Below are 18,933 nucleotides of genomic sequence, written 5' to 3' on the forward strand. Positions count from 1 at the left end.
ATTAGAAATGAGATATACATTGTATTTTTTCCAAAAAATGCAAGGCAGCATACAACTGGAGTGGTCAAATCCGGATTTAACTAGGGAATGTCAGACACCACAATGCTTGTTAAGAACGTTCATTCCATTAATTCCAGTATTCTAAAACATCCCATAAACATCCTGCTGTGGGATCTGTTTGGTTGGATTTTGCTGTAACCCCTTCCCAAAGAAAGATGTCTTTGATGCCGAGGTTATTGTTCTATGTACTTCTGGCACAATCATGTAAAAGCACACATCTAGGAACTGCTTGTTTTGTATTTTGGAGTGGTATAGTGGGGATGTTTTTGATAGAAACACAAGGACTGCAAACATGATGTTTAAGGATAAAGATCTAAAGAGTGTAGTGATAACAAGTGGGTCATAAAACCTGCTAATGCATTTTTTCTCATACAGTCATACAGTGATAATTTGCTTAGGACAGTACTGTTAATATGCATTTCCACATCAGCAGGCCTGTCACATTTCCAATTTTGAACATTTCTAAGCCTTTATTTAACCAGATAAGCCACGTGAGAACAAATTCTGTTTTAGACTAACTTTTTTACCCTATTACTTTCTCAAAGTGACTCTAGATCCAGTGTTGTGGGGGATCTGTGTGGGGAGCAGTTCTTCCATTTTCTCAGGATAGCTATGATTATGGCTAATTACAATGATGAATGAGTGTAATGAGGATACTCAATCAAGTTTTGGATTTCATGCATGATCTCTTTGAATCAAGCTTGGAGATTGGCTTCAGCATGTACCTGAATTTAGGACACTTTAGAGAGGGAATGTTCATATCTATAGAATGTTGTACAACATGAAAAGCCATTTTACTTATTATATACCTTGTCTTTTAGAAATTCACTGAGGAAAGGCTGAGGATCTGTAAAGATCTTAAATAGGCTACTAGGCCTATACTGTTTTCACTGACTTTCACTCACTTTCACTTAACTTCAATGAATATATTTGTTACTATAGTTAGTTTGGAATCCAAATCTTCATCTTCAGTTCAATGTGGAGTTAATAAAATAACTGGTAAACTTCAAAGAATGCTGGCAATTTATTACATATAAACATTTATTTTTTTAATAAAGAGACTTGGTTGGCTAAAAGATTTATAAACCATTTTTATGTTTGCCAATATGTATTTAATATTTGTATTTTCTACTTTATATAAGAGCTTAAGAGATGTGTTAATTAAGAAAATGTGTATATGTAGGGATTCTCTGAAATATCTAAAATGAGAGATATTTGGCAGCTAATCAATGTATCCTTTTTTAATTCAAGATAATATATGTATAATTACACACGCTACATGTCTCTCTCTTTCTCGATTTGCGTCCACAATGCGCCTGAGACCTTATAATAATATTCTATAAAATAACATAATAATAATAATAATAATAATAATAATAATAATAATATAGAATGATATAGAATATATAAAAATAATAGATTACAGCAAGAAATGTCTTTGCCATATAACCTGCTGTTTCTGCCCCTGTTCTTGTTTTATCTTCTACAAAAGGAGGCCATCCTCATTTTATCGTATTAATTTTTATTTTCTTTTTCGTCACCCTCACCACCACATTTTACTTGGGCTTTCTACAGTATGTACAGTAAACTTCACTATTCCTTCATTATTTACAAAACTTTCCAGAACATACTTTTTTTAAATGTATAGTATGTTGGACACAAAGTACTTTCAGCACTGATGTTTCATTGTTAAGCTTACTTACCTACTATTGCGTCACAAAAAATATACATTTTTTTCTTATTCCAGAGTTTTGTTTATGTAGTTATGTAGTTAATGTCCACCCAAAGGCACATTGGTGTGGTGGAACTGGATCTCATTTATCTGCTAGCTACAGTATGTGTGCATTCCTCACATGGAGTGAGAGTGCAGGCCCTCCCAGGATGGCACATTCCACGGATACCCTCGACCTTTGTCTTTAATAAGAAGTGGAAAGTTTGCCCCCAGGCTTCCAGTAGCCTGGGCAACCAGTGATCCAGCAGATCATATGATTTTATGCCAAAACAGGAATAGTCATTTATTGTTAGCAGGGTATGTCTGATTTAATAATGGACTTTTGTTTTAGGTAACCAATGTGTACCTTCAATTCTGTGCCACTGCTTTGACAAGAAAGAGATGCGGCCAGCCACTAGCTTTAGAGCAGTGTTTCTGCAGGATCTGTGGAACTGAGGCATGGCTTCATATTCAGCCTGGGGTGGCCCTTTCATATTCCTCTTGCTGAGTGGGTCACTGTAAAGTAAAGGCAGCTAAAATCTGAATGTTGTGTAAGAAACTTTACAGACAAAATTGAATACCTCCAGTTGACACTGGACTTTCTTTTTTGACTCTGAAGAGCAGTCTTTATGGTACTGTGTGAGGTCCCACAGAGTTCAGAGTACAACTATCTAGATATCAGCAATAATCTGTCAGAACTCTCATCTAATCCTCAGACGTCTATCTTTTCTAAGTTTACGATCTGAGATCTCTTTCCTTACAGTCTCTTTTCTCTCTCCTATAATAATGTTTTGAAAGATTTGTTTAAAAGTCTCATATTAAGACATTTTTAAGAAAACATTTGAATAAACTACAATTAGAATACAATTAGAATGTGTATTTAAATCACCAATGTTTCTAGAATGTTCTGACAATCTACTGTGGCCACATTCTACCCAATCACCAGAGTGTGTGTCCATGTTTTACTATAGATTTGGAGGCATTTATAAAGCATTTATATAATGGTTCATAGGAACTAGCTTTAAATTCATTTTAAGAAATAAAAAAATGCAGAAAATATTCTGAACGGTAATGTATTGTCTAATCCGTGTGACTTTGCTGCCTTACAATGAGATAGTAATCTTATGTGCCTCTGTGTCTTTCTTTTTTAGGAAAAATGCAAGCATAAGGGAATGGAGAACTTTTAAAAAATCACACATTTTAAAAATAAAATGGCCTTTTAACAGCTCCACATTAAACAGGTTGCAACACTGAGCCCAGTTTTCATAATGAGTTTGACTAATAATGTATTACTTATTTTGCCATTGGAGCTCATAGATTGGAGTCACAATAATGTGTTCTGTAATTACAACTCTTTCAGTTTTTTCATTAGCTCTAAAATTGCATTAAATATCAACATTTTGTAAACTTTAAATGTTTTTTTTTCCTTTAAAAAACTAAATGAAGCTTGAAAATCATTTTGCAAGAAGTGGAAAACTAAGATCTTTGGTAATTTTTTGTTAGCACCTAACTTTCAAGCAGTACAGAGATTGCTTTTTACCTCTCAATTGCACCAGAACGGCAGAAGAAGGATTAAACCCTTATTGAAAAAGCTCTGGCTGCACAAATCTAGAGCTATTCTTGATTTTAGTGATTTTTTGAGCTCGGATAGAATTTTTTTCCACAGCAAACAAGTTTGTCTATTTGATACATTCATTACTAGACTCAAATTACTAAAATGAAATCCCAGCCAGAGAAACACCACACAGCCAGCATTAATTCTGCAGAAAGCAATTGACTAATCAACCACTCTGAACTGGATTATTTCAGGGAAATTTGTCTTTTGTCATTACTAGGCTAGTTAATAAATGGAATAGTTTGCAAAATATGCCAGCTGAATTGTTCTTTTGTCACAATGAGACCTCATAAAAAATGCAGAGTTTAGACAGAAAAGCTTTATCCCAACACCTTTTACAGGTCAGTGCTTCTATGATGCTACCCGCCTGAACCTTTGCCTGAAATGTTGACCCAACTTCAAAGGCTGCCTGAGTCACCTTTCTGGGAGGAGGCCGCCTCTGCATCCTGACCTACCTTTCAGGGAGAAATATTAACATCTCAGTGTCAGAGAAATATGCCACACTGTGTGCTGCGTTTGGGTGATGGAAAATCAAGCACTCCCTTTACATACAACTGACAAGTCTTCCGCAACTCTTGACTGAACACCTTATTTCAGATTGCTCAGAAGAGCATAGAAGAGTGATTCATTTGAGGATCATTGGATTTAATGTCCATTTACAATGTTTAATTATATACTTTTTACAATATCTCTACTGTCTTCCTACATATTTAAAAGCAGACATGGAAAATGAATCTAAATAATAGTGATGTAAAGTTAAGAGTTCTAGTTTACATTTCTACATTTCAGTGCCAACCATCAGCTACATTACAAAAATAATTTATTTTTTAGTCTGTGGTTGGCGAATATCTCTTAATGTCCTAAGTCTTAAGTCTTATGATAAGTCATGAGTCTACTTAGACTTATTAGAAACACTGAATAATGTATCTGAGTGGGAAACTGGTCTTTATGCTTCAGCACATACTGGGTTTTTTTTTATTTCTTTGCAAAACCTCATAATAAAAATTATATAGCTAGTAAAATTGTGGCAACAGGAAAAGAGGCATTTTCCTAGCGTTGGTGGAGGAACTCTGGCTTATTTATTTCAGTAACTGTCTATTGGTGCCACATAAATAAATGAGACATTGCCTTAATGATCTGGTAGCAGGCTGTTAATATATACAAGTACTGTAGGTAGTTGTACCAGCATGCATGGGCTACAAAGGAACAGGTAAAGGTTTATTCCATGCTGAAAGGAAAAGAAAAGAGACACAATGGCTCCACAGCAGAAATTTTGTGTCTCTTTTCTTTTTCTTTCAGCATGAAATAAACCTTTACCTGTTCCTGTTAATATGTAGGGAGATTCAGGAAAAAATTGTGAGAGGGCTTAAGGTCCTTTCCAGGTTTGACTAACAAGCAGAGCTAGAGGTTTTGTACATTGCAGAAACTTATATCACCAAGGGTTCATAACAAAATAGAAAAAAAGGCAACATCAGCAAGATATATTTTGCATTCAATTAAATCTATTTTTTCCATTTGACTTTTTTTTTCTGGTTTCTTTGTAGAGCTAGCTAATGAATTTATCTTCTGCATTCTGTAGAGGGATTGTTTTTTTTGTGAGAGCAGGTACACTTTACACCTGGCAAATATTTTGCCATGATTCATTTTTTCATGTTTTCCTTTCAACACAAATTTGAAATGGAAACAAAAAGGCTGGTGGTCAGTGAATGAGCCACAAGAAGGAACAGCCCTGATATTGGCACTGCTCTGTAAGACTTTGGAAAGATAGATGAGGATTACATACATGTAATGTGGAAAGTAAGACAAATCCTTCATTGTTGTCCATTCATTGATGGATTTTAAGTTGGCCGGCTCTCCACTTTATTAATCAATTGATAATTCAATCAACTAATTAAGGATTTGGTTTACAAAATAGCATTGGAATGTATGCATCAGAGTAGACTTTTAAGGTACTGTTCAAAGGTTTTGTTAAGCCTGTTATTTCCATAATTGACCAACCGTGTTGTACTCTCAGCACAGGAAACTGGGTCCGAGGCTGAAGCTGTTTAAAATTATGATAAAGTGTTTTGACAAGGTATAGAAACAATAATACAACTGCTACACAAAAACTTAATGGACATAAATCCTTTAATGAAATTGTGAGAATCATAGAAATTGCACACATTTAATATGATGTGAATGTACGGCAATAATCTACAGTAGATAACAGTTGGTATGGGTTCATATTTGCAGGTTCACAGGGAATAAGTACAACAAGTGAATTGCAGTCACATTTTTAACCTTATACATATTGCAGACAGCACTAGATGCTGAAACAGTCAATTATCCTATAGAGTACATCTCTTTTCCAGCTGCCACAGGTTTTTCACTTCTGGCCTAATTCCCTCTCCCTATTTTAATCCCCAGTACAATGCACTGCGTAATCTTGTCTTTTTTTTTAGTTTCACCTTTAAAACTGGATCAGTTTCAGGGGAAGTCTCTGGCTCCCAGTGATGCCAGGCTTGGTAGCATGCTTAATTCTTTTCCATTTTTTGACTCATCTTAATTGTGTAAAACATAGAAAGGATAATAAGGACCGTTTTTCAGTGCTATTTTGCTATGAAGATAAGGAGGGTTAATATCGGAAGTATATTTCAACAGCTTTCCACAGCTGTTTAAACAGTTACCTACTGCTTGGTAGGGAAGATAAAATATTTCAAAATTAAAAATATACTTTTCCTACTCAAAATAATCCCTCACTTAGTTTGAAGAAGAGCATTTTGGGTGTGGGATTATAGGCATCTAAATCAGGTTTAGGTACTTACAATCCAGTCTGTTTTGTTTTTCAAAATCACCCTGTATATTTCTGCAAAAGAACCTTTTATTTACTTTTAAGAACATAAACAAATTATAAACAAGAGCAAGTCCTTCATTTCATCCAACTGACTTTGTTGCTAATGTAGCAGAGCTAGTTTGGACATGATAATGTCAGCGCCCTCCCTGCACGTAGCAGGGACCTCAGCCTTCTGGGGTGGGGGAGGTCTCCATTAGCTCACTTGGCTGGCTCCCGGTTGCATTACGCCAGTCCCCAGGTACGCGCCCAGGTGTTGCAGGACGAACCAGCAGGGTGGAGAGGCGAGGACACGACCTAATTTTTACAGTGATTGCGTTCGGTCGTTTCTTGAACAATGTCAGAATTGCATCACTTCATAGTCTCCTCTGTCTGAGACTGGGAGTGTGTCTGCAGGTGTCTCTTCCCAGGATTGGTACCAGAACAGCAATATAATTTTTGTTTTGTGGTGACTTTAATTGTATACAAAATTCTAAATATATTATTGATGCATTGTACAATTCTAAATCAAATTCCTTTATTATTTAATTATATGCTTTTAACTTTTTATGTCCTAACATTCTGATGGTCTTTTTTGTTGTTTCCCCACATTGTCGAGAAGATGTAAATGTTATGTCCCGACATATCTCCACCAAATTCATTTTCATAGGTAACTTCTTCAGGCTTAGTGTTTTCCACTTGAAATGGCTTTTCTATGGCTTTGAAGGAACAAGTAATAGGTTTATTCCATGCTGAAAAGAGAAGAAACAAAACGCAACGTTTTGGCTGTGGAGCCTTCTTCGGGTGTATGGTTTTGTGTGCTATTGTTTACCAGCGCGCATCTATATGTCTGGTGACCCTTTGCACTGACATTTCTGCCCTCATTACCCCAGTGGTCTCTTTCCTTCCTCCTGAGGCAGGCATGACATTTTCATTCAGCTATGTCAGTGCACATTTTCCTTGGCTTTATATTCACATGCTCACAGAAGCAAAACATAAAAGAACATCACCACAATCACATCCACTTTAGCAGGTCTGCAAACCATTCTAACTTTTATGTGAAACAAAACAATATGCAAATGACTAAGATGAGTGTTTCATGTTTGGTGTATTGATTGTTCAGAGACAAAGTGGAGAAAACACATTTTACTGATAATTTGTTTCTGTCTTTAGCCAGAGGCTTATTGTTTCTTCCTTTGTAAACACTTGAGTTACATATTTGTTTAACATATCAGCCATTTCTCTTTAATTATTAAAAACTATTAAACAATTAAAGTATGGTCTGAACACAGAATGTGGCAGGCGAAGTCATTTACTGCCGTCATTTATTACTGGTATCTATGTTGAACACATGTGTGGCCTGAGATGAACTAAACAGCTGAGAAGCTAATACAAGTAAATATGAAAATAATACATAATTTAAAATATTTACTTCTAAAACAAATTGTTTGCTTTCTTTTTTTCCACATAAACAGTATTGTTTTTAAATGTGTTGCATAACACAGTAACTATGCATAGCAATAGTTGCATAGTAATGGATCATTCAGTGAGTGAGAGATAATGGGTGCAAACAATTGTTTTTAATATTTCAAGAGCGATAGACAAATATTTTGTGACAGAGATGGACAGCAAACTTTTTCTTGAGTGCAAAAACTCTCTTGCTGTTGTGAAAGAGTAGATGTTAAATGTATTGGTATAGCAAGTGTTTTATTTCAACAGTCAGCCTTATATTTACCAGTACTTTAAATGAGCTAAATCTTTTACATTGCAGCCTACACATTGACTTAATCTGAAATCCATCAAGTATTACTTCTGATTTTATTCATTAAATTGCTTTTATCAACAATAGTCCTGTAATATAAACCATTACATTTGAAAGAATCGCTGGTTATTGTTACTGTTCATGGCAACACAAATATGTGATGATGAATCAGGTGAATATTGTTGTCACAACATTAGCTTAAAATGAGGTAACTTTATTTCATTAACTGTGCAGTTGTTACATTATAGCCCAAGTCCTATAATATCTGTGATATACAGCCCTTACTACCGTAAACTTTGGACACTCTTGTTCTAAACGTTTTCCACTTTCACCACTGAGACATATAATTTCATCCTTCATTGTTCTTTAGTTGTTGTATTGCTGAAAATACTTTTATTGTTTATTTTAGTCTGCATTGTAAAATTATTTTCTGTTGTTTACGGACTGCGTGGAAACACTCATAACAGCCTCCAATATGCTGAACTTTATTATATCAGTTAGTTTTAACGGTGAAGACTTATTTAGAGAACAATTTTGTAGTGTGACCAATCCTATCATTGTGAACAGGCCTATATATTTATCTGCAAAGAACTCTAAAACACATAAACAAAAAATTATTGTAACATGCAAGTCCTCTTTATGACATTTTATACCTTTTTTAAATGAATGTTGAAAATCCTTTTTTAAATGAATGTTGTTTTATTGCATCATTTTGCTTTATTGTATTTCTTTGGCTGGAGAATCTTGTAACACTGTCCTTGAATTGACCTAAAAGATCCAAGGTTTAATGTCAGATCAAACTGGTCCAACAGATCCAACTCTAAATATCAAAATGTGTTTCTAGACTGTGTGTATATGATTGGTTGTGTGTGGTGGGGGTGTGTGGGCAGGTAGCTTTTCCAATTGCGTTTTTGTGTTAGGGCCTGAACCCCTAAATATCATGCCGTACTCTTGATCTGATGTTAGAAATCCAATTACGTCATACTGTAGCTTTATGAAGCATGACTTGCTGTGCTGCCTCACTTACTGCAGACCATTTATAAGCTTGTGTGAAGCTTTTTCCTCTCTTATGATAAAAATAATGTTCCTGACTAATTATAGCAACACTGCATGGAGAGTAAAGGGAATACTGTAGCCTGTTTTAGATTTACTGCCCCCTCCCCTTTGTGCCAATTACTGTTATCATCACTGTTACCAAGGAAGATCTGCATACAACATGAACCCATGTCAATGGTGCTGTCATGTGCTGTTCGTGGCAATACCTTTGTGGTATTGTGAATGTCATGAATGATGACATTCATGATGACTGACATTCGGTGTCTGTTTAACAATGCACGTTAAACTCAACAATAAAGAACATGTGTATTAATGCAGATGCAATTATTAATGCAGTGCAATTCATACAGTATGTAACCTTTATATCTATAATAAACTTTTGAAGATTTAGAGAATTCATACGTTACCAGAAAGCTGTTTGTTCCTGATAAAGTTTATAGCAACCTGGACCCAATCCCAGAAGCATAGACCACACAGGATGAGATGTCACTCCATCACTGAGCACACACAAGTACAAGCACACCAACACAATTTAGAAACACATGTGTCACCTATGTCTTTGAAAGGTGTGAGTAAACTGTAGCACCTGCTGTGTGCAGTCATGCTAAAACCTATACTATTAAGCTGTCTGATTTGAAGAATCATTTTATACTAGTATACAGTACACAGAAGCCTGATCCTGTCAGGTCACAGAAGTTAAGCAAGGTTATGTGATGGTGGTGGACCAGTAGGTGGCTCTACATGTGTGTAACTTTGAGATCCTTTCACATAACAAATGCTACAGAAATATAAGCAATTAAAGACATTTCCTTGTTGGATTTCTTTTTAATAAGAAAACTACATTTACTTCAGTAATACCAAAGACTGGATTCTTTACCTGTGGTGAAGAACCCATAGAGATATGAAACAATTAGATTTTTTCATTTTTCTTGTGGCAATAAATAATAAAATAAGGAAATCAAATTAATGTAATATTACTGGAACTGGCAATTACTCTTCCCTACAAGTGTAGAAAAGACTGGCACAGGATTGACTTTGGTGCTGTTATGGGTGGCTAAACGTTTCACTTAATCTTTTCAAGCATTGATTTAACTGACGTAACTGCTCATCTCTTCTGACTTGTGTCTACAAGGCATTTAGCCTTGAGGTGCAGCTAATTGAATGAGGGTGGCACTGTTTTGTGGTTGAGTCAGCATTGCCAATGTGATGGCAATGTTTTGTTGCAGTCCACTAATTGTTTAGACAGGGATCCTGGGTGCTCCTGCCTCATTGACTTGAATGCAGAGAATAGGAAAGACTTATTATATGCTCTTAAAAAATTAAATCAGTGGGTGATTCTGGATTCTGCTCGTTATCCATCTGCCACCACCTTAGTAAGACTCCTTACCTGTATCAGAGCCCCTAAGAACTCACACAGCCTGAATAACATAGATCCCCAAGCATTCATTTACATTTTTAAGAACCATTGTTTTGATTCTCCTATTTTGGTACATTTTAAAATCTGTACAACACATCTGGATAATTTCCTAGATGATGGTTCAACTCTGGAGGCAGACTAATAAATGGTTAGGGTTGAGCCAGTGAAACAAACGTTGGCAGTGTGTTAAGATAAGTTTTTCCTGTGCTTTTCCCTTCTTCCCTCCAGACTGAAGCTCTAACATTAACTGTGATCCGACTACAGTAACATTAAAATGGGTGATTGTCTATAATATGCTAGTGGATTTCATGTTTACAATGTCTGAATTAACACTGTTACCCAAAGTTTAATCTCCATCCCAGAATCTGACAGTGTCAGAATCTGTGGTCTTCATATTCCTAACATCAAATATTCTCACCTCTGATGGATTTTCTTTCACAGCATCATGACTTGACCACAGCAAGAGGTCAAGGTTGGAAGAAAATTACCCTCAGTGTAATCAGCTGCACCTGAAAGCTAATGTTATTTACTTGCAAGGGCATTACTGTTTGCCTGCAAATGTGTTTCAGGAGCCTGGTTTTGATGTCTAGTATGAAAGACAATAATGGGGACCCACAAGGTCAAACCTTCAAAGTATCTTCCAGTGGCTCATTGACATTCTCACTATCAGCAGTGGAATCTGACAGGGTTTTAGTCATGCAACTGTGTTAGAGACCCCTGACTGATCTGCAGTGTTTATCCTTCCTTTGTGAAAATTTCCACTGATTACACACTCACTCATTTCAAAATAAGATGCACTTTATAGCCTCTTCATGTTGGATAGCTGGTGTTTCTAACTTGAACAGTACGGTATACCTCTCTGTAATCACTCTACTGTTCAATCATTTCACTTTGCATGGCTGGTAATTTTTAGAGGGGGCTTATAACAATTGAAATAAATGGACTTGCATGAAACCACATATATACTGTTATTTTACAGTCTCTTAAAGCTTTTTCGAATATGTGTGTTTCAAGACTGAAACATTATTTTTATTTGTAGTTACAAGAAACAATAAGGTAATTAACAAGTAAATATCTAGATTAAATTCTTGAACGCAATAAAACCCTGCAGACAGCTTGTGTATTATTTTTTGTGTATTTTTATAGACACAAAAAAGAAGATATACATTTCTCCTCACCGTGCGCAGATAGAAGACTATGATTTATTAACAATATTAACAAAGTTGTTTTTGATAGAATACATTTGGAATTGGAATGCCACAGATAAAGTGGATAAATGCAGGTAATGTATCTTAAGGGCAGTTTGCCATGTCTTTGTCTTTGTCCAGGTGGAGATTGAAAAACTGGACTACCACCACTACCTGCCTTTGTTTTTTGATGGGCTGTGTGAGACAGTGCACCCTTATGAGTTCTTCGCACGACAGGGCGTTCACGATATGCTGGAGCACGGAGGCACCAAGATCCTCCCTGTCATCCCACAGCTGATCATTCCCATCAAGAGTAAGTCTAGTCTGGACAGGGTTACTACGCTCATCCCACAAACAAGAACATATAGAACATATTCTGAATTCTGCACTGATAATTGGTATTTTTCAGATCCATGTTTTTAGTTACCTGTTATTAAGTCTTTCAATAATGCATCCAAGAGAAAGTTTTTCCTTCATGGTCACCGGGAGCATCTGTGAATACCTAAAAGCTGCAATGACCTACTCTAATAATAATAATAATAATAATAATAATAATAATAATAAACTTTATTTTATATAGCGCCTTTAAAGGTGGCTTCTCAAAGCGCTTTACAGAATGACAACAACAATAAATAAAAAGAATACACAAGATAAAACACAATTACAATATATGGAGGAGACCGTGGATGGTGGTACTAAGAAAAGCAGAGGGGTGAAGAATGGAACCAGTTAAGTAAAGGCTTTTCTAAAGAAGAGGATTTTGAGTCTAGATTTGAAGGAGTTTAGAGAAGGCGACTCTCTGATATCCTTGGGGAGAGAGTTCCAGAGCTTGGAGGCATAACAGTAGAAGGCCCTGTCACCCATACAATGTAGACGGGCTTGGGGGACATTAAGGAGAGCAGATTTAGAAGAGCGAAGGTTGCGAGGTGGGGAGTAGAGTGATAATAGTTCAGACAGGTACTGAGGTGCCAAGCCATGTAGAGCCTTATACAATAGGTGAGCTTGAGGATTTTAAATTCTTCACGGAATTTGACCGGAAGCCAGTGCAAGGACTCCAGGATAGGAGTCATGTGATCATTAGCATTACACCTGGTCAGGATTCTGGCTGCTGAGTTTTGGACATACTGCAGTTTGTTCAAAGTAGATTTAGATACCCCAGCGAGGAGAGCATTACAGTAGTCAATTCAAGAGAACACAAATGTGTTGATCAGCTTTTCAGCCACAGTTAGTGATACAGTAGCATAGGGCGTAGTCTAGTGATATTTCTGAGGTGAATAAAAAAATGTTTTGATAGTATGCTGCAGATGTGGGTCGAATGTTAAGCCATAATCGAATATAACCCCAAGGTTTTTCAATTTAGAGTGAAGTTCAAGTACAGAACCGTCTACAGATAGGGTTACAGGACTGGCTTTACGAAGTTGAAGGGGGGTGCCAATAAGCATGACTTCAGTCTTGTCGCAGTTACTTTACCGTTCGGAAGCACTTAGTGTTTTGTAATATGAACAACCAGTCGCTGGTCACATTTTCACGTGGGCAATGAAAATGCCACAATCTTGGTATTGCCCTTCACTGTCTGACCTTCTAAGCTTCCAATGCAAGCAAGGCTTCAGACCTTTTACTGCCTTCAGCCAGATGTCTATTTGTGCACACACAGACACAAAGTGCAAACGAAAGGAATCCTGCAAGCAATGCTCTGCACTCTGAGCTCTGTGTCAGTTGTTCTCGCCTGTTGAGTCCATGGCCAGAGCTCAAAATAAACAATCCGTTCTTCATCACCCCCCAGTTAAACACAAAGTGGTGACAGACAACCTCAACAGCAGGAGTAAGACCACAGGGACAGTGAGGCCATTCCATTAGGGCGCCAGCAGAGGGTATAAATAGAAAAGAGAGGAGTGGAAACATTACTAATTCTGTGGCACTACTGAAACTTTACAAAAAGGTATACCTTTTCTACTTTAGTTGTTTTTGTTTTCTTTACTTTCACATTATATGCTCTTTTATGCTGTATTAATTATTAATTGCTTTCATTTTTGTGCTTAAGTTCTTCATCCCTCAGTGTACTCAACTGTTTCACTGCTTCAGACACTTATATGTGTATTTATCCTAGCTGGTGGCTCTCTGGGTGTGTTGTGCTGCCCGTTTTAACAAGACTGAAACCACATCTTTGGGGCTTTTAAGATTATATTCAAACAGCATCTGAATATGAGATACTTACTTTTTGAACATCCTCCCGCTCACACAGTGACTGTTAATACCTGGGCTTAGCAAGCACAATCATTTGCCTTCTAAGGCTAGACCAAAGGTAATATTCTTTATGAAAATACACACATAGTTATGATAATGGAATTTTAAATGCATACCGTTATGAGATTCTTCATTATTAAAAGATGCACATTTCTGACCATGCCGAAACTGCTGGAGCATGTCTCCGTATTGCAGATTAATTGCTTCCAAATGCAGAAAATAAGCCTCTGTAATCTTAAACGCAAAAGTTCTCTAATGTGAGTATAACCACAATCTCATTCCGGCACTTATCAAGTTGAATCAACACTGTTGAACATTTTGAATTTTGATGATACCCTAACTCCCAATACCCTAATGTGAATCCATGATATATCAGTGTGGTTGCATTTGCAGATTGTATTATTGTGATTATTATACTGAATATGTATGGTTCTTTGTTTTCAATCTTTATGTATTTTCAGTTTTGGAATTATCTAGAGAATGATGTAACACAGAAAAATAAAAAGCCAGTGTGAAATGTAAAATTCCAGCTGGGAGAAAATTCAGGGCTGTCCTGTTATTTAGTTCCTCCTGTCTTTGTTTACTTTGCTATTGCTCACCATGCTACAGAATGAATACTGCCATGAAAAGAGTTAAAGATCAACCAGACTAAGTCCTGCTTTTAAAGTAATGTCATACACAGACAGGTTAAAAAATGTCTCCATCCAATGATAACTCCCCTGTACATCACTCCCTTGTACATCACTCTACATGCTGTGGGTTGCAAAGTATGAATAAAAAGAAGGTAGCCTTAGTATCCCACCTATGTTGGCACAAAAGTTGTAACAGTGGACTGAGTTGATTAATATTTGTGCCATTAGGAGGTGGGGTATGCATATAATAAAAATTGCAGAGCAGGGACAATTATAATTAATTATTTCAGGTGGGTAGCTGCGTCAGCATGCGTAGGCTTCAAAGGAACAAGTAATAGGTTTATTCCATGCTGCAAAGAGAAGAGAGAAAACACAACGTTTCGGCCGTGGACCCTTCTTCAGGTGCCGTGGAGCCTTCTTTACACCTGAAGAAGGCGCCACGGCCGAAACGCTGTGTTTTCTTTCTTCTCTTTTCAGCATGGAAGAAACCTATTACTTGTTCCATGATTAATTATTGCTATAATTAATTATGTATTTTTAAAGCATAATAAAGAAATGGTACTGGCTCAAAATGTGTTAAAAACCAATTTGTTTAAATAAACAAATCCTAGTTGCAATTTAGATACTTTGAGACATGCTTTTTAGGAAGCTTACTTTTAACATTAACATACTTCTAATATATTTCCAGTTATAAGGCTCAAGCCCAGGTATTCAATTTTCATTCTCAGATATTACTTTTGGTTTGTTCTTTTTTTCTTTCATTTCAAGTTCTATTTCAGTATATGGACAAGAGTATGTGATTTGTGATATATATGTAATAAATAATAATGTCCTAGCATAATGGTATTTTATTGGGTTTCTTAATAGGTTTGTACAATAACAAAATCTAGGGTTCTTTCTCATGTATACAGAGTTTAGAGTAACATTTTCACTGTCTTGATTTCAAATTAAACTTTCATAACTGTAAAACCCAAGCTTAAACAAGAATACATTGCATTTCTGCCAAAAAAAATCTTGCAAATGTCACCTACTCCTGACATTTAAGAAACAGGATTTATGAATTTTATGTGCTACCAATCTAATAGGGTTCTATGAATAAATTATTACTTAGTTCATATAAATTCTAGCACAATTGATACCAAACTGATCCAACTGAAGCAGCAGTACCCCAGTCAGCTGGCATGATCAGATAAATAATTAAGTATACCTACAGTCCAAATGCCAAAGTCAAGCAAACAGTTTATGCCCATAATTATTATTTTACTGTGTACCATATATATTCCTGTATACTTCAAATATAGCCCTGTATGAACATCTATGTTTAAGAAACTATTTTGAGAAAGGAAAAGAACTGCTCTTTCCCCTCAAGACACAATCCTACAATGCCACAAAACCTAATTACAAAAAAACAACACTTTATTCTCAGCAGTGTTCTTGTAACTGCAAAATATTTCAAGTACATATAATTGTAACTTAATCATAATGTCAAATGGTATTCTATATTTGGAAACTGTGCATTCAAACGATCAGCTCCTATTAGATACATTTTCCGATGGCTTCAAAGGATCTTTATAATATCTATTATATGTTTCAGAATGTCTTTTTTTTGCCATTCGTACCCATACTTCTTTAGATGTGAATCCAGTGTAGCACATTAGAGTCCCAATTTACTCTCAAGATAAAAGTGCTATTTGAATGGAAATTAGTTTGCATGCTTTGTGTTTCTACAGTATGTCACTGCTCTGGTGCTGTCATTATTCCAAAACATGTTTTTGCTGTGGCTTTTTTGAAAGAATAAACTATCCTATAAGGTGCTGTTTATCTTGTCTGTTGTACTACCATCACTTCCATAATTGTCCTGGTGTAAAAAAATAAATGTGTCATGTACACAAGTGTCACAAAGGTCAAGAGCCACCTTATTCTCTGAAAAAACAAATTCTCCCTTTGTATTGGCTAAGTAAGGGATGAATTGAGTGTTACTGATAAGCAGATGTTTTGAGTCACCTGAGAGCCCCCCCTCCAATTCTATGGAAGTGACAGATCTGTCTTAAAGAATCTCCTCACAGCCCCCTGAGGAGGATATCTGCAGGAGTCTTGGTTAAGTGCTGTCAGCCAAATTGCCCCTGATTGGCTTTCTCTTATTTCCACTCTATAGCTGCATTTAAAAATGTCTGATTGCAGTGGCTATTTAAGCTAAAGCTGTAGAAAATTGATTTTCAGGAGAAAAGGGAACAAAAATGTTTCATTATTATTGCTTAAAGTGGTTGCTTTTTCTTCTTTGTGTGTTGATGTGATCTGTTTTTTGTGTTCTTCTCAACAGAAAAGTTCTGTTGGGTGAAGGTGTGCACAGTGACTGACATGACTATTTCATCCTATTTTTTTTGTTTAAAATCCTCTATTGAACATAGAATATGTTACAGAGATATCTGTGACCATTTTAAAAGTGAGCTAAAACATCTCTATTTCCAAAATGTCTATTTGAGTTCAATTAAGTCATATGCTCTGCTAGAAGTTGGAATTCAATAGGTTTTATGTTAACGCTATGATCCAACTACAAGAGGAGCATTTTACTGGCCAGAGAGTGGGCTTCATACTTTTATGACTGACCTCACTCAACCTGTTGCTTACTGATTACTCATAAATATGTAGTGCTGCAGCTGTTGTGTCCTCTGCACAATATAAAAGGGCCAAAAATAAAAATAAATAATTGATATTGATCTCAAGTGTATCCGTATCTGCTGAATTCACTTGTGTGAAGGACTCTTTCTTAATAAGAATGTAGAATGAAGTATGGATACTGAGTTAAAGAGAATAGAAAGATCATGCCCTTAAATGGTCATTTTAAATTAACTTCTTCACCGTTCACGCTGTAACAACATAACCTGTAATGCCAGGAAATATGAGTGATAAAAGCTGTTATTATTTTGTAAAGGTGAGCAACTGAAATAAACATTCTTGTAAAAAAGCAAAAGGTGCTGTTCCTCACACGCATTGTCTTCAGCACTTAAAAGAAACTGAGTGAATGTTACTTATTGCTTCCTTCATACTGTATATTGACAGTGCTATAGCTGATATTTATTTAAATCATCATTAACTTGAAACTTTGCTGTAAGACCAAAAGATGTGTTTTATGGGTGCCAGAAATAAAGTGAGCTTATGTCTTGTTACCATAGCATTATGCAAACCCACTAGAATATGACATTATTCTCAGCCCATTTTTGTTGATTTAGTTCACTGCATATTCGGTTAACTTCTCTAATCAATAAATGGGGTTATGTGTAAATGGGAAATAAAAAAATCTTGTCTGTTGAACAGACAAGACTAACTGCAGTTCTGTATATTACTTGTGGCCTAGATGACTCACATATGGTTTCCACCAAATAAAATTGTTAAATTAGGATCTGAACTCAAACTAAAATAACAAGTATTTCTGAGATTCTTAAACATAAATCAAATCCTGCTAAAGATCATCAGCTTTTTTATTAATATAATTTTGCTTAATTTAATGTAGGCGCTGTGAGATGCGGAAGAAAACTAGCAGAACAGACTGAACAGATACTGAAAGGAAAAGCTTAGACGTGTTGTGTTAGTGTGTTTTAAATCAATCATATCATGTGAAATGAATTTCTGGAGTATAGTGCAGGCCCACTGAGACACAATGATCTCATCAGGGGGTGCAGCTGAACAAAATCTACAGCACAAATTAAAAACGCTGGGAAGATGATGATCTATTGGTCCAATAACTGACCACATTTAAGATCCTTGCATCATCTGTTGTTTTTCAAAGAGTCTTTTGTTCAAAGCATGATTGCTGCTTCTGTTTGGTATTTTGGTTCATCTGTGGATTGGAAAATGTGACATATAACAGCGGAAACATGGAAAATGTGAAGAAAATTGCTTGCAACAAAAATCTGACTTCTAGATAGATGAGCAAGAGTGATAACCAGCAGGTTTCAGATAGAGGATTTTAGAGTTCCAATTTGTCATTTTGTTCTCTCTCTTTCTTACTCCTGGCACTTAGGAGATGTCAAAGGGCAGAATCAGTCAGACATCAAGGGTTATCCAATTGCTAAAATGAGATAACCAAACCTCCACTGATTTTCATTGCTAAAAAATACAGTTTGCTTATGTATTTTAACAGGATGCCCCTGCTGTTCTCTGTGCTGTTGCAGATGCTCTGAACACACGAAACAAGCAAGTGATCTGTACCACGTTGAAGGTCCTGCAGCACCTGGTAGTTTCAGGAGAAATGGTGGGAGAGGCACTGGTGCCTTACTACAGGCAGATCCTTCCCATCCTGAATATCTTCAAGAACATGAACAGTGAGTTCTACCTAATTTTGCTCCAGATCAAAGTGGTGTCTTGTGCCCTTGCTCCATCACTGGAGACTTAACATTATGTTATGTTGTTTCTTGCTTTTTGTGATATGAAAGCTAAGCC

At 36.1% G+C, this 18,933-nt stretch overlaps 1 protein-coding gene across 2 annotated transcripts in view; it reads left to right on the forward strand.

Moving 5' to 3' along the window:
* The window catches only part of pacrg (PARK2 co-regulated), a 105,895-nt gene that overhangs the window by 46,292 nt on the left and 40,670 nt on the right, over nt 1-18,933 (forward strand). For both annotated transcript variants that reach the window (XM_006631288.3, XM_015348394.2), the window contains exons 3-4: nt 11,759-11,930; nt 18,666-18,815. In XM_006631288.3, the coding sequence (XP_006631351.1) occupies nt 11,759-11,930; nt 18,666-18,815 (322 nt within the window). The remainder of the gene's footprint in view (nt 1-11,758; nt 11,931-18,665; nt 18,816-18,933) is intronic.

Source organism: Lepisosteus oculatus, chromosome 11 (assembly GCF_040954835.1).
Source record: "Lepisosteus oculatus isolate fLepOcu1 chromosome 11, fLepOcu1.hap2, whole genome shotgun sequence".
NCBI classification, from domain to species: Eukaryota; Metazoa; Chordata; class Actinopteri; order Semionotiformes; family Lepisosteidae; genus Lepisosteus; species Lepisosteus oculatus.